Genomic DNA, 13,796 nt, shown 5'->3' with positions numbered 1-13,796 from the left:
TGTGGAGGCTATATAGAGGGGGTACCAGTACAGAGTCAATGTGGAGCAAAATACAGGGTATTACTGTACAGAGTCAATGTGGAGGCACCAGTACAGAGTCAATGTGGAACCTATATACAGGGTATTACGGTACAGAGTCAATGTGGAGGCTGTATACAGGGGGTACCGGTACAGAGTCCATGTGGAGGCTATATACAGGGGTACCGGTACAGAGTCCATGTGGAGACTATATACAGGGTATTACTATACAGAGTCAATGTGGAGGCTGTATACAGGGGGTATTACTGTACAGAGTCAATGTGGAGGCTATATACAGGGGGTACTGTACAGAGTCATGTGGAACCTATATACAGGGTATTACTGTACAGAGTCAATGTGGAGGCTATATACAGGGGTACTGGTACAGAGTCAATGTGGAGGCTATATACAGGGGGTACTCCATGTCAACAGAGTCCATGTGAGTATAACAGGGGGTCTGTACAGAGTCCATGTGGATATTACAACCTATGAATAAATGTGGAAATCTCTATACAAACCATTACTGTACAGAGTCAATGTGGAGGCTATATACAGGGTATTTACGGTACAAAGTCAATGTGGAGGTTATGTACAGGGTATTACGGTACAGAGTCAATGTGGAGGCTATATACAAAGTATTACTGTACAGAGTCAATGTGGAGGCTATATACAGGGGGTACCGGTACAGAGTCCATGTGGAGGCTATATACAGGGGGTACCGGTACAGAGTCCATGTGGAGACTATATACAGGGTATTACTGTACAGAGTCAATGTGGAGGCTGTATACAGGGGGTACCGGTACAGAGTCCATGTGGAGGCTATATACAGGGGGTACCGGTACAGAGTCCATGTGGAGGCTATATACAGGGTATTACATGGACTATATACAGGGTATTACTGTACAGAGTCAATGTGGAGGCTATATACAGGGATTACGGTACAGAGTCAATGTGGAGGCTATATACAGGGTGTTACTGTACAGAGTCAATGTGGAGGCTATATACAGGGGTTACCGGTACAGAGTCAATGTGGAGGTTATATACAGGGTGTTACTGTACAGAGTCCATGTGGAGGCTATATACAGGGTGTTACTGTACAGAGTTAATGTGGAGGCTATATACAGAGGGTGGTACAGAGTCAATGTGGAGGCTATATACAGGGGGTACCAGTACAGAGTCCATGTGGAGGCTATATACAGGGTATTACTGTACAGAGTCAATGTGGAGGCTATATACAGGGTATTACTGTACAGAGTCAATGTGGAGGCTATATACAGGGTATTACTGTACAGAGTCAATGTGGAGGCTATATACAGGGGTTACCAGTACAGAGTCAATGTGGAACCTATATACAGGGTATTACGGTTACAGAGTCAATGTGGAGGCTATATACAAAGTATCATTGTACAGAGTCCATGTGGAGGCTATATACAGGGGGTACCGGTACAGAGTCCATGTGGAGGCTATATACAGGGTATTATACAGAGTCATGTGGAGGCTATATACAGTGTATTACGGTACAGAGTCAATGTGGAGGCTATATACAAAGTATTACTGTACAGAGTCCATGTGGAGGCTATAAACAGGGTATTACGGTACAGAGTCCATGTGGAGGCTACAGTATTACGGTACAGAGTCCATGTGGAGGCTATATACAGAGTCGGTACAGATCCATGTGGAGGCTATATACAGGGGGTACCGGTACAGAGTCCATGTGGAGGCTATATACAAAGTATTGGTACAGAGTCCATGTGGAGGCAGGGGGAACAGAGTCAATGTGGAGGCTATATACAGGGTATTACGGTACAGAGTCAATGTGGAGGCTATATACAGGGGTACCAGTACAGAGTCAATGTGGAACCTATATACAGGGGGTACCGGTACAGAGTCAATGTGGAGGCTATATACAGGGGGTACCAGTACAGAGTCAATGTGGAACCTATAGGGGGTATACAGAGGTGGAGGCTGTATACAGGGGGTACCGGTACAGAGTCAATGTGGAGGCTATATACAGGGGGTATGTACAGAGTCAATGGGAGGTACAGAGTCAATGTGGAACCTATATACAGCGTATTACGGTACAGAGTCAATGTGGAACCTATATACAGGGTATTACTGTACAGAGTCAATGTGGAGGCTATATACAGGGTATTACTGTACAGAGTCAATGTGGAGGCTATATACAGGGTATTACTGTACAGAGTCAATGTGGAGGCTATATACAGGGTGTTACTGTACAGAGTCAATGTGGAGGCTATATACAGGGTGTTGGTACAGAGTCAATGTGGAGGCTATATACAGGGTATTACTGTACAGAGTCAATGTGGAGGCTATATACAGAGGGTACCGGTACAGAGTCCAACATATACAGAGGTTACCGGTACAGAGTCAATGTGGAGGCTATATACAGGGTGTTACGGTACAGAGTCAATGTGGAGGCTATATACAGGGTATTACTGTACAGAGTCAATGTGGAGGCTATATACAGGGTGTTACTGTACAGAGTTAATGTGGAGGCTATATACAGAGGGTACCGGTACAGAGTCAATGCTATATGGAGGCTATATACAGGGGTACCAGTACAGAGTCCATGTGGAGGCTATATACAGGGTATTACTGTACAGAGTCAATGTGGAGGCTATATACAGTGTATTACGGTACAGAGTCTATATACAGAGGGTACCGGTACAGAGTCAATGTGGAGGTTATATACAGGGTGTTACGGTACAGAGTCAATGTGGAGACTATAAACAGGGTATTACAGTACAGAGTCAAGGGAGGCTATATACAGGGTGTTACGGTACAGAGTCAATGTGGAGGCTATAAACAGGGTGTTACTGTACAGAGTCAATGTGGAGATATATACAGGGTGTTACGGTACAGAGTCAATGTTGAGGCTATATACAGGGTATTACTGTACAGAGTCAATGTGGAGGCTATATACAGGGTGTTACTGTACAGAGTCAATGTGGAGGCTATATACAGGGTGTTACGGTACAGAGTCAATGTGGAGGTTATGTACAGGGTGTTACTGTACAGAGTCAATGTGGAGGCTATATACAGGGTGTTACGGTACAGAGTCAATGTGGAGGCTATATACAGGGTGTGTACAGAGTCAATGTGGAGGTTATGTACAGGGTGTTACGGTACAGAGTCAATGTGGAGGCTATATACAGGGTGTTACGGTACAGAGTCAATGTGGAGGCTATATACAGGGTGTTACGGTACAGAGTCAATGTGGAGGCTATGTACAGGGTGTTACAGTACAGAGTTAATGTGGAGGCTATATACAGGGTGTTACGATACAGAGTCAATGTGGAGGCTATGTACAGGGTGTTACGGTACAGAGTCAATGTGGAGGCTATATACAGGGAGTTACTGTACAGAGTCAATGTGGAGGCTATATACAGGGTGTTAAGGTACAGAGTCAATGTGAGGCTATATACAGGGTATTACTGTACAGAGTCAATGTGGAGGCTATATACAGGGTGTTACTGTACAGAGTCAATGTGGAGGCTATATACAGGGTGTTACGGTACAGAGTCAATGTGGAGGCTATATACAGGGTATTACTGTACAGAGTCAATGTGGAGGCTATATACACCGGTACAGAGTCCATGTGGAGGCTATATACAGGGTATTACGGTACAGAGTCAATGTGGAGGCTATATGGTATTACTGTACAGAGTCAATGTGGAGGCTATATACAGGGTGTTACGGTACAGAGTCAATGTGGAGGCTATATACAGGGTGTTACGGTACAGAGTCAATGTGGAGGCTATATACAGGGTGTTACGGTACAGAGTCAATGTGGAGGCTATATACAGGGTGTTACTGTACAGAGTCAATGTGGAGGGTAAGTCGTCTGGATAAGAGCGTCTGCTAAATGACTTAAATGTAAATGTATATACAGGGTGTTACGGTACAGAGTCAATGTGGAGGCTATATACAGGGTGTTACGGTACAGAGTCAATGTGGAGGTTATGTACAGGGTGTTACTGTACAGAGTCAATGTGGAGGCTATATACAGGGTGTTACGGTACAGAGTCAATGTGGAGGCTATATACAGGGTGTTACGGTACAGAGTCAATGTGGAGGCTATATACAGGGTGTTACGGTACAGAGTCAATGTGGAGGTTATGTACAGGGTGTTACTGTACAGAGTCAATGTGGAGGCTATAAACAGGGTGTTACTGTACAGAGTCAATGTGGAGGCTATATACAGGGTGTTACGGTACAGAGTCAATGTGGAGGCTATATACAGGGTATTACTGTACAGAGTCAATGTGGAGGTTATGTACAGGGTATTACGGTACAGAGTCAATGTGGAGATATATACAGGGGTGTTACGGTACAGAGTCAATGTGGAGGCTATATAGAGGGGTACCAGTACAGAGTCAATGTGGAGGCAAAATACAGGGGGTACTGGTACAGAGTCAATGTGGAGGCTATATACAGGGTATTACTGTACAGAGTCAATGTGGAGGCTGTATACAGGGGGTACCGGTACAGAGTCCATGTGGAGGCTATATACAGGGGGTACCGGTACAGAGTCAATGTGGAGGCTATATACAGAGGGTACCGGTACAGAGTCCATGTGGAGGCTATATACAGGGTATTACGGTACAGAGTCAATGTGGAGGCTATATACAGGGTGTTACGGTACAGAGTCCATGTGGAGGCTATATACAGGGTATTACGGTACAGAGTCCATGTGGAGGCTATATACAGGGTATTACTGTACAGAGTCAATGTGGAGGCTATATACAGGGTGTTACTGTACAGAGTTAATGTGGAGGCTATATACAGAGGGTACCGGTACAGAGTCAATGTGGAGGCTATATACAGGGGGTACCAGTACAGAGTCCATGTGGAGGCTATATACAGGGTATTACTGTACAGAGTCAATGTGGAGGCTATATACAGTGTATTACGGTACAGAGTCAATGTGGAGGCTATATACAGGGGGTACCAGTACAGAGTCAATGTGGAACCTATATACAGGGTATTACGGTTACAGAGTCAGTGTGGAGGCTATATACAGGGTATTACGGTTACAGAGTCAATGTGGAGGCTATATACAAAGTATCATTGTACAGAGTCCATGTGGAGGCTATATACAGGGGGTACCGGTACAGAGTCCATGTGGAGGCTATATACAGGGGGTACCGGTACAGAGTCCATGTGGAGGCTATATACAAAGTATTACTGTACAGAGTCCATGTGGAGGCTATATACAGGGGGTACCGGTACAGAGTCCATGTGGAGGCTACATACAGGGTATTACGGTACAGAGTCAATGTGGAGGCTATATACAGGGGGTACCAGTACAGAGTCAATGTGGAACCTATATACATACCGGTACAGAGTCAATGTGGAGGCTATATACAGGGGTACCAGTACAGAGTCAATGTGGAACCTATATACAGGGGGTACCAGTACAGAGTCAATGTGGAGGCTATATACAGGGGGTACCAGTACAGAGTCAATGTGGAACCTATATACAGGGGGTACCGGTACAGAGTCAATGGGAGGCTATATACAGGGGGTACAGGTACAGAGTCAATGTGGAACCTATATACAGGGTATTACTGTACAGAGTCAATGTGGAGGCTATAAACAGGGTGTTACTGTACAGAGTCAATGTGGAGGCTATATACAGGGTGTTACGGTACAGAGTCAATGTGGAGGCTATATACAGGGTGTTACTGTACAGAGTCAATGTGGAGGCTATATACAGGGTATTACTGTACAGAGTCAATGTGGAGGCTATATACAGGGTGTTACTGTACAGAGTCAATGTGGAGGCTATATACAGGGTGTTACTGTACAGAGTCAATGTGGAGGCTATATACAGGGTATTACTGTACAGAGTCAATGTGGAGGCTATATACAGAGGGTACCGGTACAGAGTCCATGTGGAGGCTATATACAGAGGGTAGTACAGAGTCCATGTGGAGGCTATATACAGGGTGTTACGGTACAGAGTCAATGTGGAGGCTATATACAGAGGGTACCGGTACAGAGTCAATGTGGAGGTTATATACAGGGTGTTACGGTACAGAGTCAATGTGGAGACTATAAACAGGGTATTACAGTACAGAGTCAATGTGGAGGCTATATACAGGGTGTTACGGTACAGAGTCAATGTGGAGGCTATATACAGGGTGTTACTGTACAGAGTCAATGTGGAGATATATACAGGGTGTTACGGTACAGAGTCAATGTTGAGGCTATATACAGGGTATTACTGTACAGAGTCAATGTGGAGGCTATATACAGGGTGTTACTGTACAGAGTCAATGTGGAGGCTATATACAGGGTGTTACGGTACAGAGTCAATGTGGAGGTTATGTACAGGGTGTTACTGTACAGAGTCAATGTGGAGGCTATATACAGGGTGTTACGGTACAGAGTCAATGTGGAGGCTATATACAGGGTGTTACGGTACAGAGTCAATGTGGAGGTTATGTACAGGGTATTACGGTACAGAGTCAATGTGGAGGCTATATACAGGGGGTACCGGTACAGAGTCCATGTGGAGGCTATATACAGGGGGTACCGGTACAGAGTCAATGTGGAGGCTATATACAGAGGGTACCGGTACAGAGTCCATGTGGAGGCTATATACAGGGTATTACGGTACAGAGTCAATGTGGAGGCTATATACAGGGTGTTACGGTACAGAGTCCATGTGGAGGCTATATACAGGGTATTACGGTACAGAGTCCATGTGGAGGCTATATACAGGGTATTACTGTACAGAGTCAATGTGGAGGCTATATACAGGGTGTTACTGTACAGAGTTAATGTGGAGGCTATATACAGAGGGTACCGGTACAGAGTCAATGTGGAGGCTATATACAGGGGTACCAGTACAGAGTCCATGTGGAGGCTATATACAGGGTATTATTGTACAGAGTCAATGTGGAGGCTATATACAGTGTATTACGGTACAGAGTCAATGTGGAGGCTATATACAGGGGTACCAGTACAGAGTCAATGTGGAACCTATATACAGGGTATTACGGTTACAGAGTCAGTGTGGAGGCTATAAACAGGGTATTACGGTACAGAGTCAATGTGGAGGCTATATACAAAGTATTACTGTACAGAGTCCATGTGGAGGCTATATACAGGGGGTACCGGTACAGAGTCCATGTGGAGGCTATATACAGGGGGTACCGGTACAGAGTCCATGTGGAGGCTATATACAAAGTATTACTGTACAGAGTCCATGTGGAGGCTATATACAGGGGGTACCGGTACAGAGTCCATGTGGAGGCTACATACAGGGTATTACGGTACAGAGTCAATGTGGAGGCTATATACAGGGGGTACCAGTACAGAGTCAATGTGGAACCTATATACAGGGGGTACCGGTACAGAGTCAATGTGGAGGCTATATACAGGGGTACCAGTACAGAGTCAATGTGGAACCTATATACAGGGGGTACCGGTACAGAGTCAATGTGGAGGCTGTATACAGGGGGTACCGGTACAGAGTCCATGTGGAGGCTATATACAGGGGGTACCGGTACAGAGTCAATGGGAGGCTATATACAGGGGGTACAGGTACAGAGTCAATGTGGAACCTATATACAGCGTATTACGGTACAGAGTCAATGTGGAACCTATATACAGGGTATTACTGTACAGAGTCAATGTGGAGGCTATATACAGGGTATTACTGTACAGAGTCAATGTGGAGGCTATATACAGGGTATTACTGTACAGAGTCAATGTGGAGGCTATATACAGGGTATTACTGTACAGAGTCAATGTGAAGGCTATATACAGGGTGTTACTGTACAGAGTCAATGTGGAGGCTATATACAGGTGTTACTGTACAGAGTCAATGTGGAGGCTATATACAGGGTATTACTGTACAGAGTCAATGTGGAGGCTATATACAGAGGGTACCGGTACAGAGTCCATGTGGAGGCTATATACAGAGGGTACCGGTACAGAGTCCATGTGGAGGCTATATACAGGGTGTTACGGTACAGAGTCAATGTGGAGGCTATATACAGAGGGTACCGGTACAGAGTCAATGTGGAGGTTATATACAGGGTGTTACGGTACAGAGTCAATGTGGAGACTATAAACAGGGTATTACAGTACAGAGTCAATGTGGAGGCTATATACAGGGTGTTACGGTACAGAGTCAATGTGGAGGCTATATACAGGGTGTTACTGTACAGAGTCAATGGAGATATATACAGGGTGTTACGGTACAGAGTCAATGTTGAGGCTATATACAGGGTATTACTGTACAGAGTCAATGTGGAGGCTATATACAGGGTGTTACTGTACAGAGTCAATGTGGAGGCTATATACAGGGTGTTACGGTACAGAGTCAATGTGGAGGTTATGTACAGTTACTGTACAGAGTCAATGTGGAGGCTATATACAGGGTGTTACGGTACAGAGTCAATGTGGAGGCTATATACAGGGTGTTACGGTACAGAGTCAATGTGGAGGTTATGTACAGGGTGTTACTGTACAGAGTCAATGTGGAGGCTATATACAGGGTGTTACGGTACAGAGTCAATGTGGAGGCTATATACAGGGTGTTACGGTACAGAGTCAATGTGGAGGTTATGTACAGGGTGTTACTGTACAGAGTCAATGTGGAGGCTATATACAGGGTGTTACGGTACAGAGTCAATGTGGAGGCTATATACAGGGTGTTACGGTACAGAGTCAATGTGGAGGTTATGTACAGGGTGTTACTGTACAGAGTCAATGTGGAGGCTATATACAGGGTGTTACGGTACAGAGTCAATGTGGAGGCTATATACAGGGTGTTACGGTACAGAGTCCATGTGGAGGCTATATACAGGGTATTACGGTACAGAGTCCATGTGGAGGCTATATACAGGGTATTACGGTACAGAGTCCATGTGGAGGCTATATACAGGGTATTACTGTACAGAGTCAATGTGGAGGCTACATACAGAGGGTACCGGTACAGAGTCCATGTGGAGGCTATATACAGGGTATTTCGGTACAGAGTCAATGTGGAGGCTATATACAGGGTGTTACTGTACAGAGTCCATGTGGAGGCTATATACAGGGTGTTACGGTTACAGAGTCAATGTGGAGGCTATATACAGGGTGTTACGGTACAGAGTCAATGTGGAGGCTATATACAGGGTGTTACGGTACAGAGTCAATGTGGAGGCTATATACAGGGTGTTACGGTACAGAGTCAATGTGGAGGCTATATACAGGGTGTTACGGTACAGAGTCAATGTGGAGGCTATATACAGGGTGTTACGGTACAGAGTCAATGTGGAGGCTATATACAGGGTGTTACGGTACAGAGTCAATGTGGAGGCTATATACAGGGTGTTACGGTACAGAGTCAATGTGGAGGTTATGTACAGGGTGTTACTGTACAGAGTCAATGTGGAGGCTATAAACAGGGTGTTACTGTACAGAGTCAATGTGGAGGCTATATACAGGGTGTTACGGTACAGAGTCAATGTGGAGGCTATATACAGGGTATTACTGTACAGAGTCAATGTGGAGGTTATGTACAGGGTATTACGGTACAGAGTCAATGTGGAGATATATACAGGGTGTTACGGTACAGAGTCAATGTGGAGGCTATATAGAGGGGGTACCAGTACAGAGTGTGGAGGCAAAATACAGGGGGTACTGGTACAGAGTCAATGTGGAGGCTATATACAGGGTATTACGGTACAGAGTCAATGTGGAGGCTATATACAGGGTGTGGAGGTTACAGGGGGTACCGGTACAGAGTCAATGTGGAGGCTATATACAGAGGGTGGAGAGTCCATGTGGAGGCTATATACAGGGTATTACGGTACAGAGTCAATGTGGAGGCTATATACAGGGTGTTACGGTACAGAGTCAATGTGGAGGCTATATACAGGGTATTACGGTACAGAGTCCATGTGGAGGCTATATACAGGGTATTACTGTACAGAGTCAATGTGGAGGCTATATACAGAGGGTTACGGTACAGAGTCCATGTGGAGGCTATATACAGGGTATTACGGTACAGAGTCAATGTGGAGGCTATATACAGGGTATTACTGTACAGAGTCAATGTGGAGGCTATATACAGGGTGTTACGGTACAGAGTCAATGTGGAGGCTATATACAGGGTGTTACGGTACAGAGTCAATGTGGAGGCTATATACAGGGTGTTACGGTACAGAGTCAATGTGGAGGCTATATACACGGTACAGAGTCAATGTGGAGGTACAGAGTCAATGTGGAGGCTATATACAGGGTGTTACTGTACAGAGTCCATGTGGAGGCTATATACAGAGTCAGTGTGGAGGCTATATACAGGGTGTTACGGTTACAGAGTCAATGTGGAGGCTGTAAAGTATTCACCCCCCTTGGCATTTTTCCTATTTTGTTGCATTACAACCGGTCATTTAAATTGATTTTTATTTGGATTGCATGTCGTGGTCAAACACAAAATTGTCCAAATTGGTGAAGTGAAATGAAAAAAGGAACTTGTTTCAAATAATTATACAAAGAAAAAAAAAAGGAAAAGTGGTGCATATGTTTTCACCCCCTTTGCTATGAAGCCCCTAGATAAGATCTGGTGCAACCAATTACCTTCAGACGTCACATTATTTAACTAATAATGTCCACCTGTGTGCAATCTAAGTGTCACATGATCTCAGTGTGTATATAATATATATATATATATATATATACACCTGTTCTGATGAAAGGCCCCAGAGTCTGCAACACCATGAAGCAAGGGGCACCACAAAACAAGCGGCACGATGAAGACCAAGGAGCTCTCCAAACAGGTCAGGGAAAAAGTTGTGGAGAAGTACAGATCAGGGTTGGGTTATAAAAAAATATCAGAATCTTTGAACATCCCACAAGCACCATTAAATCCATTATAAAAAAATGGAAAGAATATGGCACCACAACAAACATGCCAAGAGAGAGAGTTGTCCACCAAAACTCACAGACCAGGCAAGGAGGGCATTAATCAGAGGCAACAAAGAGACCAAAGATAAGACCAAAGATAACCCTGAAGGAGCTGCAAAAAGCTTCACAGCGGAGATTGGAGTATCTGTCCATAGGACCACTTTAAGCCGTACACTCCACAGAGCTGAGCTTTACAGAAGAGTGGCCAGAAAAAAAGCCATTGCTTAAAGAAAAAAAAAATAAGCAAACACGTTTGGTGTTCTCCAAAAGGCATGTGGGAGACTCCCCAAACATATGGAAGAAGGTACTGTGGGAGACTCCCCAAACATATGGAAGAAGGTACTCTGGCCAGATGAGACTAAAATTGAGCCTTTTGGCCATCAAGGAAAACACGATGTCTGGCACAAACCCAACACCTCTCATCACCCCAAAAACTGGGAAACAGGTCAGAATTGAAGGAATGATGGATGGTGCTAAATACAGGGAAATTCTTGAGGGAAACCTGTTTCAGTCTTCCAGAGATTTGAGACAGGGCAAGAGGTTCACCTTCCAGCAGGACAATGACCCTATGCATACTGCTAAAGCAACACTCAAGTGGTTTAAGGGGAAACATTTAAATGTCTTGGAATGGCCTAGTCAAAGCCCAGACCTCAATCCAATTGAGAATCTGTGGTATGACTTAAAGATTGCTGTACACCAGAAGAACCCATCCAACTTGAAGGAGCTGGAGAAGTTTTGCCTTGAAGAATGGGCAAAAATCCCAGTGGCTAGATGTGCCAAGCTTATAGAGACATACCCCTAGAGACTTGCAGCTGTAATTTCCGCAAAAGGTGGCTCTACAAAGTATTGACTTTGGGGGGGGGGGGGTGAATAGTTACGCAAGCTCAGTTTTCAGTTTAATTGTCTACTTTTTTGTTTGTTTTACATCTTCAAAGTAGTTGGCATGTTGTGTAAATCAAATGATACAACCCCCCCCAAAAAATCTATTTTAATTCCAGGTTGTAAGGCAACAAAATAGGAAAAATGCTAAGGGAGGTGAATACTTTATAGCCTCCACATTGACTCTGTAGTTTGTTGGGGATGTGGACACCAAGGAACTTGAAGCTCTCAATCTGCTCCACTACAGCCCTGTCGATGAGAATGGGGTCGTGCTCGGTCCTCCTTTTCCTGTAGTCCACAATCATCTCCTTTGTCTTGATCATGTTGATGGAGAGGTTGTTGTTCTGGCACCACACGGTCAGGTCTCTGACCTGCTCCCTATAGGCTGTCTCGTCATTGTCAGTGATTAGGCCTACCACTGTTGTGTCATCGGCAAACTTAATGATGGTGTTGGAGTCGTGCCTGGCCGTGCAGTCATGAGTGAACAGGGAGTACAGGATGGGAGGGGACTGAGTGTTACAGTCGTGAGTCTGTAGTCATTTGTGCAGGTTACCTTACTGTTCTTGGGCACAGGGACTATGGTGGTCTGCTTGAAACATGTTGGTATTACAGACTCAGACAGGGACAGGGAGAATGAACTGTAAGTGTGTGCAGTGTGTGTCTCTCTTCACAGTCCTCGCTGTTCCATAAGGTGCATTTAACTTTTTTTAAATCTGATTCTACTGCTGCATCAGTTACCTGATGTGGAACAGAGTTCCATGTAGTCATGGCTCTATGTAGTACTGTGGAATAGAGTTCCATGTAGTCATGGCTCTATGTAGTACTGTGGAATAGAGTTCCATGTAGTCATGGCTCTATGTAGTACTGTGGAATAGAGTTCCATGTAGTCATGGCTCTATGTAGTACTGTGGAATAGAGTTCCATGTAGTCATGGCTCTATGTAGTACTGTGCACCTCCCATAGTCTGTTCTGGACTTGGGGACTGTGAAGAGACCTCTGGTGGCATGTCTTGTGGGGTATGCATGGGTGTACAAGCTGTGTGCCAGTAGTTCAAACAGACAGCTCGGTACATTCAGCATGTCATAGTAGTTTAAACAGACAGCTCAGAGATGTGTTTCAAAATGTTTGTCGTACCAGAAGCCATCTCCTCGGCCATCATCTCTCTCTCCTCCTCTCTCTTCTGATCTTCTGCACTCAGCAGGTCTGAGACCAGTTCCTGGACCGTCTTGTAGTTCTCTCCGCTGGTCAGAATCTTACTCTGGACTGTCTGCTTCACCAGGCCACGCTCAAACCCCATCTCTAGTGACGACACAACCACCGCAGTGTTCATCATCACGGCATCCTCCGAGCGCTCCTCACCTGAGGTGGAGGGGACAGCAAGAAGTAGAAAGAGAAAAAGAGGTGGGAGGGAGTTAACAGTGATATCAACATAGTGGAGGTCTGTCTCATGGCTGAACAGTGATATCAACATAGTGGAGGTCTGTCTCATGGCTGAACAGTGATATCAACATAGTGGAGGTCTGTCTCATGGCTGAACAGTGATATCAACATAGTGGAGGTCTGTCTCATGGCTGAACAGTGATATCAACATAGTGGAGGTCTGTCTCATGGCTGAACAGTGATATCAACATAGTGGAGGTCTGTCTCATGGCTGAACAGTGATATCAACATAGTGGAGGTCTGTCTCATGGCTGAACAGTGATATCAACATAGTGGAGGTCTGTCTCATGGCTGAACAGTGATATCAACATAGTGGAGGTCTGTCTCATGGCTGAACAGTGATATCAACATAGTGGAGGTCTGTCTCATGGCTGAACAGTGATATCAACATAGTGGAGGTCTGTCTCATGGCTGAACAGTGATATCAACATAGTGGAGGTCTGTCTCATGGCTGAACAGTGATATCAACATAGTGGAGGTCTGTCTCATGGCTGAACAGTGATATCAACATAGTGGAGGTCTGTCTC

The 13,796-nt window shown here is 45.0% G+C and overlaps 1 protein-coding gene across 1 annotated transcript in view; it reads right to left on the bottom strand.

Moving 5' to 3' along the window:
* The window catches only part of birc2 (baculoviral IAP repeat containing 2), a 102,534-nt gene that overhangs the window by 25,707 nt on the left and 63,031 nt on the right, over nt 1-13,796 (bottom strand). The window contains exon 11 of the mRNA XM_064982498.1: nt 12,961-13,188. Coding sequence (XP_064838570.1) covers nt 12,961-13,188 — 228 coding nt within the window. The remainder of the gene's footprint in view (nt 1-12,960; nt 13,189-13,796) is intronic.

This window comes from Oncorhynchus masou, chromosome 12, assembly GCF_036934945.1.
Source record: "Oncorhynchus masou masou isolate Uvic2021 chromosome 12, UVic_Omas_1.1, whole genome shotgun sequence".
NCBI lineage: Eukaryota > Metazoa > Chordata > Actinopteri > Salmoniformes > Salmonidae > Oncorhynchus > Oncorhynchus masou.
This window is presented reverse-complemented; position numbering and strand designations above follow the sequence as displayed.